The sequence below is a fragment of the Larimichthys crocea genome, chromosome VI (genome assembly GCF_000972845.2).
Source record: "Larimichthys crocea isolate SSNF chromosome VI, L_crocea_2.0, whole genome shotgun sequence".
Classification (NCBI taxonomy): Eukaryota; Metazoa; Chordata; class Actinopteri; family Sciaenidae; genus Larimichthys; species Larimichthys crocea.
Genome location: NC_040016.1, coordinates 2,795,094 through 2,809,691, shown reverse-complemented (window position 1 = coordinate 2,809,691; position 14,598 = coordinate 2,795,094). Strand labels below are relative to the sequence as shown.

General features: G+C 44.8%; 1 protein-coding gene across 2 annotated transcripts; it reads left to right on the top strand.

Moving 5' to 3' along the window:
• The first annotated feature begins 177 nt into the window (after positions 1–177).
• On the top strand, positions 178–13,530 carry ubap2a (ubiquitin associated protein 2a). 2 transcript variants are annotated; one of them, XM_019275321.2, is made up of 27 exons: positions 178–329; positions 2,093–2,230; positions 2,955–3,032; positions 3,234–3,344; positions 5,258–5,420; positions 5,569–5,649; positions 5,734–5,797; positions 6,247–6,344; positions 6,500–6,558; positions 6,653–6,723; positions 6,940–7,117; positions 7,219–7,486; positions 7,618–7,922; positions 8,132–8,358; positions 8,440–8,725; positions 9,053–9,092; positions 9,223–9,397; positions 9,628–9,679; positions 10,524–10,857; positions 10,971–11,062; positions 11,197–11,247; positions 11,360–11,453; positions 11,542–11,958; positions 12,067–12,171; positions 12,260–12,327; positions 12,431–12,622; positions 12,712–13,530. In XM_019275321.2, the coding sequence occupies exons 2-27, from the start codon at positions 2,135–2,137 to the stop codon at positions 12,805–12,807; spliced, it is 3,801 nt and encodes a 1,266-aa protein (XP_019130866.1). In that variant the 5' UTR covers positions 178–329; positions 2,093–2,134; the 3' UTR covers positions 12,808–13,530. The 2 variants fall into 2 exon arrangements, with proteins under 2 accessions (XP_019130866.1, XP_010741590.2); XM_010743288.3 differs by lacking the exon at positions 178–329 and adding an exon at positions 382–846.
• Positions 13,531–14,598: the final 1,068 nt, after the last annotated feature.

The window sequence follows — 14,598 nt, the reverse complement described above, 5'->3', positions numbered from 1 at the left end:
TTAACATCTTTTATCCAAATTAGAGACTTAAATGGATCACTGCTTATTTAGGTGTTGCCATTAGTGATGGTAGCTTTTCACCGGTCTGATGTGTCTGAGTACATCTTAAATAAGCACCGCAGAGAAACAACAAGTATTTAGATATGTTCGTATATATGTTAGATGTGTAAACCCAGCATCAGTCTTAGCTTTTTTTTTAGTTTTAGCACGGTGAGTTTGAAGGTTGGGAAGTTTGTGTCTGTGACCCGGAGAGGAGAGAGCATCTGCCGCGGCAGCGCACGTCACGTGACCACCTTGTCTGCTGCTGGCCGAGTGAAGCGTGTTAGCAGGTAACAAAAACACTTCGTTTTCTTATGTTTTTTTATAACTTTGCTTTCTTTATCTCAACGCGTTTCAACCACACACACCGAGCGCGTTTACGGTGAAATAGTTTGCCCGCTGGCTTCGCCGCGTCGCCTCGCCTAACACGAGGTTGTGAGGGATGTCTTTCGCAATTTTTTTTCCTGTTGTCTTGTTCCCCCGGCGAGCAATGTCGGGATGGGATTGTGCTCCGCTGCGAGGCCTTTTCTTTACATTTAACACCGCTATGTGTTGTTAGCCGACTGGCCCGTTGTCTACATGTCGAGGACAAACCTGCCGTAGCTGCCGCTGTCGTTAAGATAGCTGTGCGGGTCTATAAATACCAATAAGACTGCGGACTGTGGTCGTTTTTCCTATCAACTTGGACCAGATTTAGATAGCATCGTGAGCTAGCCTCATCCCCGCTGCATCGTTTGTATCGACGGTGTAACCGGAGTTCACGCGAGCGAGGACAAAGGGACCCCCGGTACCAACAGCACCGAGTCGGTCAGTGTAGAGTCGAAAAGGACGCTACGGGAATCTGTTTTTTGTTTGTTTTGTTTTTTTTTTGAACAGGATGGGAAAGTAACGTCAACCGTTACCGAGTAGTCCCGTAATAAGTAACGTAACCGCAGCGGGCTAACGCTAGCCTCGGTTCAAAACAACGCTGCGCTCGGTTTATTACGACAATAAACTGACTGTCAGCTCGCTGTGACCGGGTACACAAACAAACACGTACGTGTACGTGAGGTGATCATTTTGATTTGTCAGTCACAGTTGAGATGTGCAGAGTTTCTCAATGATTATGTTGTTGTTTGTGTATAAAACCCGTCCGTACTTGTAACGACGTGTTAATACGCGGCTAATTAAATGCGAGTCGCAGCAGCTGCTGTGGCTTTTCTTATTACACATATATACAAATCTAATCTTTGACGTTTTTCACTGATATTACATTTAAAGCCAGCTCGTCCTTTTGCATTAGCTTTGTTCAGCCCAGCAGCCAATGGCTGCAGTGCGTTCGCCGACGTCACTCAGACATCGCAGGCTGGCTTGCTATTGTTCTCTTGACATAAAACAAATGGGTCAGTGGAAAATATGTGTTGTTATTAATCAAGCAATTGACACCTCAGGCAGAGTCTGTGATTCAAATAGCATTGCGATGTATCACAGTGTCCATATATCTGCAGGTGGAGATAACCCTGTGTGTATATGATGAAGTGTTATATTAATATTTGCTTCTGGGAATTATTAGTGCTTGGTTAATGTGTTATAGCACCCGATTTGCTGCAAGGTTAAAGCTGTACAGGTCATCAAACCCACAGCAGAAATAAGCAGCTCACTGCAGAAGTCAAATGTTTGTTATGCATGTGTGTGTTTATAATCTCGGTTGCTGTAAACTGTCTTGCACTTGGAGGGGATGTGAGGTCAGGGTGTGCAGTGTTTGTTCTGCTTCACACACACACTGTGGTCTGTGCCGTTTGTAAGCGGACACTGGGTCGCTCTCCCTCCTTGACCTAGATTTTCAGTAAAGCTGTTCTGTCACCAGGCCAACTGTGTGTCTTACAGCCTCCATAAGGGCAGTATTCACGATTGCGCAATGAGGCTTTGCTATTCATACAACACACATTTCTCCGATGCGATCGCAGGAGGGAAAGTGTTGCGGCTCCGCTGTAACAACAATGTAACAACGACGTAGTCTGTGGGTGCAAGAGCATTCATTTTTTTCCCCCCGTGTGTCTTGTTTCCTTTGCAGATTTTTCTATTTTGTACATACAGAGTTTTGTATATACTGTATATGATGAGCTCGCTGGGCAGCGACAAGGCCCGGGGCCCTCGGGAAAAAGCGCTGCCTGCTGCCACTCACACATCACAACCACAGAAACAGATACAGGTGAGCAACCGCAGACACACAAACATAAAAAAAAAGCCAAATGAAAACACACTCCTCTGAGCCACAGAAATCTGGAGACAAAACACCAGTGTGCACACATTATGCAAGAATCGTCTGGGTCAATATTGAAAATGTTTTTTTTTATTTTTTTTTATTGTAGCCACATTAAAATGCCTTAACTTACTAATTTAGACAATAAAAACCAAGTCATCTACGATGTCATTTACGATCTAATGCAATCTGTACAACATAAAGCACTTCTAGTACAAGGTGCTGATTTAACTATATGTTTATTACTGTGGTCATAGACTGCACTTTATGGAAGTGTTTGTAAATTGCAAAACATTAGAAACATATGCCCTATGATGCAGCCCAATTAGTTAACTACATTTAGTTAATTACGGCTGGCAGTAACTGTCTGTAGGGATTTGGCTTGAGGGTTGCCGGTGCAAGTCCAGTATGGACCAAAGAATAGAATGTGGACTGGTACCTGGAGAGGTGCCAGTTCACCTCCTGGGCACTGTCGAGGTACAGCTGAGCGAGGGACCGAACCCCTAACTGCTCCCAGGGCACCACTGTGTGTGGCTTCCAATCACTCCGTGTGTGTGTGGTTATTTTTATTTTACTTTTTAAAGTTATTTCCAAATGTAAAAACACATCTTTGTTCCTTTTTTTTTCTCCTCCTGTTAACAAAATTTTTTACACATTGTTCTCCGTGTTGCAGGCTACTGCTGAGCAGATCCGGCTTGCCCAGATGATCTATGACAAGAATGATGCTGACTTTGAGGACAAAGTGAACCAGGTGAGGCACACCGACACTATACAAGGTTCATTGTCTGGCTACTAGGCTGACGGGAAGAGTACTTTTCGATGACTCAGCTCCTTTTTATGTCGACACATAAATCATGATGCCACAACTTTGTCATGACTATTTGTCATTGTTACACCTTTTTGTTGACTACTAGACATTTCTAATATGATGTGTGTTTTTCGCTTTCCACAGCTGATGGAGGTAACTGGGAAGAACCAGGATGAGTGCATGGTAGCGCTCCATGACTGCAATGAGGATGTTAGCAGAGCCATCAACTTTCTCCTGGAGAGCACCTCAGACATGGTGAATAATATTTATATCTCATTCTATCTCCTCTTTAACTTTAACTTATTAGCCTGAAACATTTTACGAGCACACCCACAGCCTGAAGGTCAAGTTACTAATGTGCTGTCATAAATCAAATAAACCAGATATTTTGACGTCACAGTAAGAAAAGTAAAGGGCTCAGTGCTTTATGATGTCAGGGGATGTGCTTTTATGCAATGCCCCATCTTTATGACCCCAGTAGACTGCAGACATTTTGACTTGTCATAGCCAGAAAAACACTGATAACAGCATAAGCTCAGTTCCAGTAAGTGTCCCAGTGACAGTGAAGCAGCGTGCACGGCAGCAGGAGTGGAATGTAGTTATCATTAATACATGTGTGAGTTTCCTGCTAAGACACGTCAACATGTCTGCTGTGTAACCAGTGGGCAGGTTGTAAGAAATGTAAAAAGACGTGATTGTCACCATGCACTTAAACAGCCCACATACTAATGGTTAAATCAAAATGTTTTCTTTCACTGTGTCTGACTTCAGACCTCTTGTTAGAACTGCAGGAATGCAATGACTCTTCTCTGAGTGTAGTTGGACTTGTTAGGGCGGGAATCGTTTTTATTAGTAAGTAGAAACTGGTGACCCTGCAAAAATCCTAATATAGCACCGCCCATCAGGAAAAATAACTGTGCAGGTGTGTATGGCTTTAAATCTGTTTACTTCTAGAAACTATTTAAAATAACTTCCCTTAACCCTTAAATGTTTATTCATCAAGTTTGTGGGAAGGTGACATAATTCATCTCACCATGGAGATTTAGGGGTAGCATCAGGTATGCGCACAGACGATGTGTCCAAAACACAGTCGCTGTAGTTTCATTTTTAAAATGCATGTAAAGCCAAATGCAAACCATTGCGTGGCCCATGAAGGCAGCTGTATTGATTAAAATAGAATCAGATCTGTTCGAGTTATGTAACATGCTCAGAAGATGAGCAACCGTTGTGAAAAACACAAGGTTGTTGTTGTTTGAAAAAAAAGAAAAAGCATGGAGTAAAATCAGTGTCTGATGTATCTTTTGCCACATGACTGTTGTGCTCTTTCTAACATCAGGGACTTTGTACACTATTGTACACCATTTCCCCTCTTCTACTCAGAGAGCAAAGTCAAACAGGCCACACTTGGGTGTTGTTCTCCCTGCGTGTTGTGAGTGAGTGTCCCAACATTTCTGAAGAATGCCAGCCTGCACAGATGGCGAGGAGAGGCTGTAGGGCAGGGCAGCCAGCCAGACAACCACCCGTGGTGTTGTTTTAGTTTCGTGGAAATCTAAAAATAGCAAATAGCTGGTTTTCCTCTTTACGTGGAAGTCTCTACTGTTATGGTATATAACTGCAACCCTCTGATTACATCTGCTTCTGCTGTGCTTCCAGATCTTGACTGTCATAAACAAAAGGAGTAGTGTAAGAGTAGGTGTAAGAGAAGAGCGGGCTGTTAAATGATGAACACATGGAAGTGACTGTATAGTTATAATCAGTATGAATTGTTATTACAAATGAATTTTTCATCTGAGTCATTTAATATTGAAGCCCTTATCTGATATTAGTTCTTCTTTTATAACACAGCTGCATAGTGCACACTCCAGTACATAAGTTGGTCAAAGAATAACCGACAGCTTTCTGTACCTATCAGCTCTTAAATACACAAGTTACACAACAGGCTACTTTGACATGAGACACCTGTGAAATGTCACTGAAATAGATGCAAAGACACAAATTGTTGCTGTTAACTTGTATTCTTGTATTGGCTAAACAAGTGTTTTTGAGCTATAGCAAGGAGAAACACTCAAACTATAGAGTTTGTGCTCCACTTTCACTAACGATGCACCTTGTTTCATTTTCTTTATTTTTTTCCCCTCTCCGTCCTGTTATTTCTGTCCTGTGTTTAGACGTCATGGGAGACGGTAGGGAAGAAAAAGCCGCTGGTGAAGGAAGGTCCATCAGAAAGCAAGGAGAACAAGGAGAACAGGGAGAAGAAAGGAGAGAGGGAGGCTAGCAAGGGCCATGGAGCGGCCAACCGCAAAGGCAAGGGGGCCAGTCGCAGCCGACAGGGTATGGAGTCCAAACCTCCCATGAATTTAAATGTAGTTCAGAGTCCCCTGTCTAGCCTCTCAGTGTCATGTTACATTATACTGTTACTAATGTGGTTTCTTTTCTCTCTCTCTTTTTTCCTTGTGCATGTGTCTTTGTGCACGTCCAGCACGTCCAGAGGAGAATGGCGTAGAGGTGACACCAGTGGACAGAGGTTCGGATCGAGGTCGGAGGCTCAGAGGTGGCCGAGGTGAGCACATGCACAATAAAACACTTGTCAGTGCACACAACACTTGAGTGGATGTTGTTGACTTTTGTGTGTAATGTTCCGCAGGATCTGGAGGTCGAGGCAGAGGCAGAGCACCAGCAGGAAGTCGATTCTCAGCCCAGGGCATGGGGTATGGTGGCAACACACGTGCACACTCACATGGGCTTTCACATACTTTAGGTGTGAATTAATTAGTACCAGGAAAAAGTCATTTTCATTTGGTTTGCTGGAATTTGGCTTTCAAATGAGTGCAAGTGGTGAGTTTTTCTTGCAACTGACTTTGTAGTTTGTTTCCATAGCCGTGTGTTTGCTTTTAAAGGACTGGTTCTGTAGTCCCATCCAGACGTGGTGTCTGAATAGAAATAATAAATGTATCCCAGCTTAAGCTACAAGCTAACTTTACACAGCACCAAAAAATCAATTTAATGGGAGCTTTGCCTCATTAATAATAATACACAGAATAAACAGTATTGCGTCACACATAGTTTATTAGAAAAAAAATTAACAAAATCTGTTTTCACCCACTTCCCACTACAATTTCTGTGTAAATAAATATACATCTTCTTGATTCTTACCCAGGACCTTCAATCCTGCAGACTATACCTCAGAGGCTGGGACGAGGACCACACAAACTGAGGTGTGGGACACTGTGGCCAACAACAGCACAGATGGGACAGGTGAGCAGTTATGCCGTGCTTGACCTGTAAAGGCAGCTCTGTGGGGACACTACTGTGTATTTTATGCAAATGTACATAAGCTACAAGCGTTCTGCATCTTGTTAACCTACTCATCACCCACCTTTATTTGAACTCGATTGTCGGTTGTCCTCTAGTTGCCTGGAGGAATACCTTGGAAGACTGGGCAGCTGAGGACTGGAGTGAGGACGTTAGTGTGAGTTGACACGAAGGCCAGCGCATTACAGGATTGGGCATAATACAAGTTTTCATGTATAATTCAAATACTTTTGTCTGTTGTGTTTGTGCAGCTCTCTGAGACTAAAGTGTTCACCTCCTCATGTGCACCCGCTGCTGAGAATCACATCACACCTGGGCAAAGGTAACTAAATGTCTCAGTTAATGTCATTTTACAACAATTATTAATTATCATTAATTAGGTGAACATAGTGCTGGGTAGATTCAGTTCCATCTATTCCAAAAAATCTGCCAGCAGCAATGAAGTAATGCTACACTTGTGTGGTATGTTTTACATACTGCAAATGCATATACTGTAAATTTGGCAACACGATTAACGAGAAATTTCTGTTTCTGTTAGTCTGGACCTCGCCTCTCTGCTGCAGAAGCCTGTAGGTGGAGGAAGAGAACCAACTTCCTCCTCTTCCTCTCAGAGTCTGGTCTTCACTAACTCCCACCACCACCAGCCACCGCAGCAACAGCAGCCGCCCCCCAGCCGCAACGCCACCACTAGCACAAGCTACGCTCATGCTGCTCTGGTAAAAAATTAAAAAATTAAAAAATATTGTTCTTTGATATTCTGCACCTTTTTTTTTTCTTGCACAGCCTTCATTCACATGTACACACCTTTCTTTTCCAGTCGTCAGTTCTGGGAGCTGGTTTTGGGGATTTGGGTCAGGCCAAAAGGACTCAGCCCAGTGCTGGAGCCCAAATACTGGAACAGCTGAAGGGTCCTGGCTTGGGTCCACTACCCTCATCCCAGGCTGCGCCTCCCGTCAGCACCCAGGGAAGCAACGCCTCCATCGGCCGACTGCCTGGCCTAGGAGTACCTGTACCTCCACCCTCCTCATCTAGCTGGGACATAAAGGCTTCAGAATCGAACACCTCGCTGTCCTCACAGTTCAGTCGTAAGTGTTTAAGTGGGATGGTCACAGTGCAGCCATGCATACGAGTCTGTTTTTGTCACCCGTATTATAACCCGTATGTATAGCTATTTAAAGTCCTCGCCCTGGACCTGCGTGTCGCTTTGTGTATGCAGGTGAGTTTGGTCTGCAGCCAGAGCCTTCTCTTGTGCTGAGCCAGCTGGTTCACAGGCACACCGGCCCCTCCTTGCCTTTGGCACGTCAACACAGTCCTCCATCGCAACAACAAGCGCCTGCTGCTTCAGCCTCGCCTGCTCCCCAGCACACCAGCACGCCAGCACAGGCAGGCCCGGTGATGGTTGCTGCTGGTGCTAAACCTCCTGCCCCCGGCGCAGGGCTGGACCCTCAGGGCAGCAGTATACCACAACAGCAACGGGTGCAGCTCAAAGGCCAGAAACGAAGGATACCTCCAACATCGAAGGTAGGGGATGTATGTTGATGGACAGAAGGATCACATGGCTGCAGATGTGGTTATGTGTAATTTAGCTACAGGGGTTTCATTCTAAAAATAAAGTCTGAGTTGGCCTGAGATTCTGCATCTTGATTGTCAAGACAACAATGTGTGTATTTAATCAGTTGTCTTGTAAATGAATAAAGAAGTAGTTACAGGAACTCTCTCCCTCTTGTTAGATCCCCTCCACGGCAGTAGAGATGCCAGGCTCTGCTGACGTCCCCGGGCTGAACCTCCAGTTTGGCGCTCTGGACTTCGGCTCGGAGTCTGCATTACCAGAGTTCGGAGTTGTGGACAATTGTGTGAGTGCGGCATCCAGAGAGTCCACGCCAGCCCCTGCACCTGCAGCACCGGGACCAGGACCAGGGACACAGAGCCAGACAAGCCTGTACTCCAAACCGCTCAGGTACTGTCATTACTGACTCACGAGTTACGTCCCTTTTTTAGTGTAAAGGATTTTATGTAATAATTTGTTATTCTTTGGCAGTGAGTCGTTGGGCAGCCCTCTGTCCGTTGCCCTGCCTCCTCCCCTCTCCTCATCAGAGCCAGTATATCACTCCTCGTCAGTGACGTTGCCCAGCCTCACTCCCTCCTCTTTAGGGACCGCCAGCTCCACCAACCCTCCTTCCTCTTCTTCGACAGCCTCCACCAGCTCCTCCTCTGTACCCTCCTCCTCTCACTTCTCCACGGTTGGGGGAAGTTACGATGGCGCCATGCCTTCTCACACACGGCTGGCCTTTTCCCAGAGCAAAGAAGCCACAGGGCCAGTCATGGTAAGTAGAAATAGTCAATAGAAATAGGAAAATTATTTAGGGCTTTTTTTTTTTTTACATTTCGTAGTTGACTAATATGATAATAGTAAAGTCAACATAGAGAAATAGCAGATCAGAGGTCTCATGGGAGTCAGCGTTGTTTAAAAATTTGATTAGTTTAACTTTAGCTCTCTAAACCATCATCACACGATAGGAAAAGCGTGATTTCTGTTTTAGTTTGATTTTCTTTTTTATGTGGTCAACCCTCGAAGTCTTATTCATACTGTGTATGTTTGACATGTATTATCGCTATATGCAAACACTGAGTTGCGTTTTCTTTATCGCTAGAATGGTCTGAATGGTGTAAGGACTTCTGCTGCTCTCGACAGTAAGTTGCCTCCTCCTGGTTTATTTGTTCAATGTATACTTTCTATTGTAACGCATCGTATCAGCAGCCATCTTTCTTAGACTCTGCTCTGAGTCTGTTTCAAATAAAGCTTCTGTCCTGTTCCTCTCAGCTTCATCAACGTCCTCAACGCCGAAGCCAGACTCGCCGTCTCTGAACATCAGCACCAACGGTCCCTCGGCGCCCTCTTCCCACTTACCCTCCACCTTGCCTCCACACAGTTCCAGCACGCTCTCCAACCTGGCACAGGAGTTGCCCTCAGCCAGCCAGCTCAACTCACTCAACAGGTGACACGCATACACATGGCAGACTGATCACCACCTTATTACAAAGTTGAATTTACTCCCTTTAGGATCATTTTTGTCTGTCTAAGTGCAGACTAGAGGGTGCCTGTTGTGATACTTTCTTAATGTTAGGAATTGTCTCCTGTCTTCAACAAAAGAATTAAAGCTTGTAATTAAACGGAGAGTAGATAATAGTAGACTGATCACGGCTCTTCTCTGCCTTCACTCTACAGCCATGTTAGCAGTCATTCCTCAGTTTCAGCGCTGGGCTCCAGCTCTCTCACTGTAAGTACCTGTCTCATCTTCCACGAGCATGATGGCTGACAGCTTCTGTATGATTATACACAACCAGCTGAATCTGTTAAATGCCACATGAGCTGCACGGTTTTAGCATGATCAGCATCCTGTTACACTCTAACACAAGCAGCTAAAGATTCACTGATTCACCCCCAAGAGGTCCTTTTAATAGAATAGAATAGATACTTTATTGACTTTTTATGATTTATTGATAAGTTTTCTTTACCTAAATACAACCACATACACACACACAGAGAGCTCATAAACATGCAAATGTGGAGAGAGATGGTGGAGTGATGAGAGCAGTTGGGGCGTTCGGTGCCTTGCTCAAAGGCACCTTGGCAGTGCCCAGGAGGTGAACTGGCACCTCTCCAGCTACCTGTCTACCTTCCATACTTTGGTCCATGCTGGACTTGAACTCGCCACACTCCAGTTCCCTACAGATTGACCTACTAACGCATTAATATATTCATATTTTTTTCCACTTTAAACAAGTCAGTCTTTTAAAACTACTTCAGCCTGAAACATCTTTAAACAAGTCAGTCTTTTAAAACTACTTCAGCCTGAAACATACATATTAAATATTAATGATATTTTGGGGGATTTTAATATTTTAAAGGTCAGTATGTTCCACTGTGTTTTATTGGAAAAAAACAAAACAAATGATTTCCATGAAATACATTATATTTGACACACACGCAATTATCCAACATCAATAGCAAAACACACTTATCATTTCAGCAACAACAACCCAGAGGGTACGTGCATGCGTTACCAAATAAACTTTGAAATCCATACTTTAACCCACCTCTCCCTTCATCTCTGTCCTCAGTATACCAGTGGTGACAGCAGCAGCGTAAGCTCCTTGGCCCCCTCCTCTGGCTCCTACACGTCATCGCAGCCTTCTGCCTCAGCCCTTCACGCAACCCACAACAGCAGCAACAGTAGCAGCAGCATCAGCCACCTGTCCAACATGCCCAACATGCCCAACATGCCCAACATGGGCAACAACATGAGCAGCACAGTCGGTGGTATCGCTGGCACCAGCGGACTTCACTCTGCTGCTATCGCTGCCACCACAGCACTGGGACTTGGCTCCAATGGAGCTACTGCCACGTCCAACCTCACTGCACCTAGGACCACACCCCTGCTCTCCTCCTCCACTGGTACACACACACACACACACCTCAGAGGGATTGGTTTCATCTCATTGTTGTGCTCCTGTGATGGTTTGACCTGTTATATGGAAGTGATGGTTGTTGTGTCATTGTATTAACAGGTAAAGCTCCTCCTAACCTCTCCCAGGGAGTGCCTCCTCTACTGCCCAACCAGTATATCATGGGCCCAGGGGGGCTGCTGCCAGCATACCCAGTAAGTAACCCATCGGGATCTTGAGTCAATGTAGCTTACTTTTCTTTTTCTTTCTGACTTAATATATATTTATCTTATTTGGACATCTTTTGCAGTTTATCTAGCTAACTGTACGTGTCCTTGGTTTCTCACAGCAGATCTATGGCTATGAGGACCTCCATATGCTCCAGTCCAGGCTGCCAATGGTAAGCCTCATCACCACACATCTAAAACATCTCTTCGCTTCTTCCTCACTCAAGATTTTAGCTTCGTTGGTTGTTGTGTGGCTCCTCTCCTGATCCTCGTCTGTTCCTTTAGCCCTCTTTGCAAGATTACTATGGAATCACATTCCCTGGCCCCACAGCGACTCTCTCTGGCAGAGACGGGAGCCTAGCCAACAACCCCTACTCAGGTAAAGCCACCTGCACCTTTTGCTGCCACTGTCTAAAATCCTAAAATCCACTGTTTGTCCTCACCTGACATCTCCCCCCGTTTCTCAGGTGAAGTCACAAAGTTTGGCAGGAACGACTCCACCTCCCCAGCACCTCCCACAAGCTTGGCAGCCCCGCAGCCTCCCCAGGGCCAGAGCCAAGGACAGAGCCAAGCCCAGCCTCAGCCTCCTCAGGCCCAGCCTCAGCCCCAGGGCCAGCCACAGCACCACAGCAATCAGCAGGCTTTTCTGCCTCCAGGCTACAGTTACACAGGCCTGCCTTACTACCCGGGGGTGCCCGGCGCCGTGCCCAGTGCTGCTGCCTTCCAGTATGGCCCCACCATGTTTGTTCCACCTGGTGGCCCAGGACCAGCCTCAGCCAAGCAGCACAATATGGGCCTTGGTCTGGGAAACCCCTCGGCTAGCCCCTTCCAACAGCAGACACAGCAGCAGCCCAGCGGTTATGGCCAGCACACCTTCAGCTCAGGTTAGTGAGCACACCATTTCATTCATTCATTCGTTCACTATTACTGTTACATAGTGTGGAATTTGTTGCACATAGTTTGGACTCTGAGCTTGATGTTTTCTTGTGCAGGGTATGAGGAGCTGACAGCAGGGCCCACAGGAGTGGACTACGGTAAAGGATATAACTCCTCCTCACAGGCACAAGCCAAATCTGCTGCTACTGGGCCCGGGAAAGGTAAAAAGAAAACAAACGTGCTTTTTTAATGTTTTTAAAGTTGTTTCAAATTCTAATACTATATATGTTGTTGCTGTCATTCTACTAGGCGTCTCGGTGACGTCCAGTAACTCGGGTGTGCCAGACATCAGTGGAAGTGTTTACAATAAGACCCAGGTGAGCCTCAAACACCTCAACATCCCTCCCACCTCGTTGCCTTGCTGCATGTATGCATGTTTATAGTTCTGAGTTTAATTAGTCGTTCTTCCTCCTTCCGCAGTCTTTTGATAAGCAGGGTTTCCATGCAGGGACCCCTCCGCCCTTCAGCCTGCCATCAGCACTGGGGGGTCCAGGGCCTCTGAACCCTGGAGCAGCTCCTGGAGGCTATGCACCGGCCCCATTCCTCCACATCCTGCCTCACCAGCAACCACACTCACAGCTGCTGCACCACCATCTAGCTCAGGATGGACAGGTAACAACTCACACATATTTTTATTTATTTAAAAAAACATTTTGCAGCATTTTGACAGGTGTTTTAAACATATCTCTCCGCACGTTCAGGGTGGTCCAAGTCAGCGCGGCCAGTCCAGCAGCCTGCAGCAGAAGAGCCAAGTCAACAAGTCGAGCTACGGCAGCTCTCCCTACTGGACCAACTGAGATGGCTCCATCTACAGTCTGTGTGTGTGTGTGTGTGTGTGTGTGCATGGACAGACACCAACACACACATTACCACACCTGTGTATCTGACTGACGAGATCATAGAGGGACAAACCATTTTACAACACAAGCTAAAACACACACACTACCACCCCTCCCCTTTGCTCTGTATATCCCCTTTTCAAATTTATGGCTGTTGTATGTAAAATATATTTATGTATGTATTTATACAGTATATATGTATTGGTAGGACATAAAATGTGGTTTTCTGCATTTTGTTTTTATTTTGAAGGACATTTTTTATTTCAAAAAAAAAAAAATGTGGAAAGACGAGAATGCTAAATCATGGAGATGAAGTTGGTGAATATACTTGAACACAAGCATCTTGTGATGTGGATTTTTTTTTTTTTTTTTTTTGTATGCATACATGAATCGAGAATGATGTACATAGATTCTACACATCATTTTCATGGCAAAGGCCTTTTTTTATTTTCAAGGAAATAAGTTTTTTGTAACTTTGGTCTCCCGCATCTGTGAATCCTTATATTGAGGGTGACTTGAGTTGATAGCTTGATTTTTTCTCTTTGCCCCATTTCCCTCCATCTGTCTCTCATTCCTCAACTCTTACTAGTTGGCTGGTTTCATCAGCCAGGCCTTGGATTTGATGTCATTTTAACATTGGTTTAATCCTTGTTGTCCAAATTAAAAGTTATGAACAGTTTGCGTAAGCCTGGCATCAATATTTACCAACCATACTGTTTCAGACCCACAACTTTGTCATCATACTACTACGCACTGAAGTATGAATAACACTTTTTCTGTGTATTCAAGGCAACAAACAACGTAACTGATGTAATAATTAACCCTGTTCAGGCACCAGAAAAGTCAGTATCTGATAGACAGATCTAGTACCATACATTATGTCTAGTTAGTAATACACTAATGCAGGGGTCGGCAAGTAAGTTTGGACCCGGGCCAATTTTTTTTCTAACAACGATTGGTTGGTACCTTCCAATGCTTGCTCAGTGCAGTGCTTGGATAGGGAAAAGTTATGTTACGGCATGAAATAGACTAGCCTGTCAAAAAAAAAAAAATTCTACAATTAATCTCGGGTCCGGATGATATGGCGATCCGGTCCGGATCCGGACCCCGGTCCGCGGGTTGGGAACCCCGGCACTAGTGATTTTTGAGTGTGTCAAAATGGTCTGTTTTACATCAGATTTAAGATAAGTATTCATCTTGTGGACATTAAATGTAGCTCCAGTGAGGCTATCCTGTGATTTTAAAGTGCTACTGGACTCTGAGGTGAGCAGAGCAGTTTTAAGGCTAGCTAAAATTGGTAATTTTTATTTTTTACTGTTGGTGACAGTCACTGGAATGTGACACTTTCCATACAGAGCAGGTCTACACCGTAATATTACGGTACTATGATCTCTTTGAGATATGATGGTGCCTGACCATGAAGAGCTTTGTAGGTGAGAAGGATTTTTAATTCTATTTTAGATTTAACAAAAAGCCAAAATGGGAGAAATATCTCGGTTCCTGTCAAGTACATGACAGTTAAAACATGACATTTGTCTCCAAAATTACCAACTATGCTTCAGTTAACAGGCAGCTGCACAACTGCATCCTAAAGTTGAAGAGGAACGTGACATTTGGTTTGGCTGTTCATGTGCTTAACCTGGGAGGAGCCATTTTAGTTACACAGCAACACATTCATTTGACAAACAGGCATAGCTAATGACGTGTGTTGCATGATTCAGGATTCTAGGAGCGCAGAACCAGTTATTA

What these genes read in the sequence shown, in the direction of transcription:
- ubap2a (XM_019275321.2), top strand. Translation starts at nt 2,135, where the DNA reads ATGATGAGCTCGCTGGGCAGCGACAAGGCCCGGGGCCCTCGGGAAAAA. An exon ending in CAACAGCACAGATGGGACAG is followed by an intron (nt 6,345 to 6,499) that starts GTGAGCAGTTAT and finishes GTTGTCCTCTAG; the next exon opens with TTGCCTGGAGGAATACCTTG. An exon ending in GGATACCTCCAACATCGAAG is followed by an intron (nt 7,923 to 8,131) that starts GTAGGGGATGTA and finishes CCCTCTTGTTAG; the next exon opens with ATCCCCTCCACGGCAGTAGA.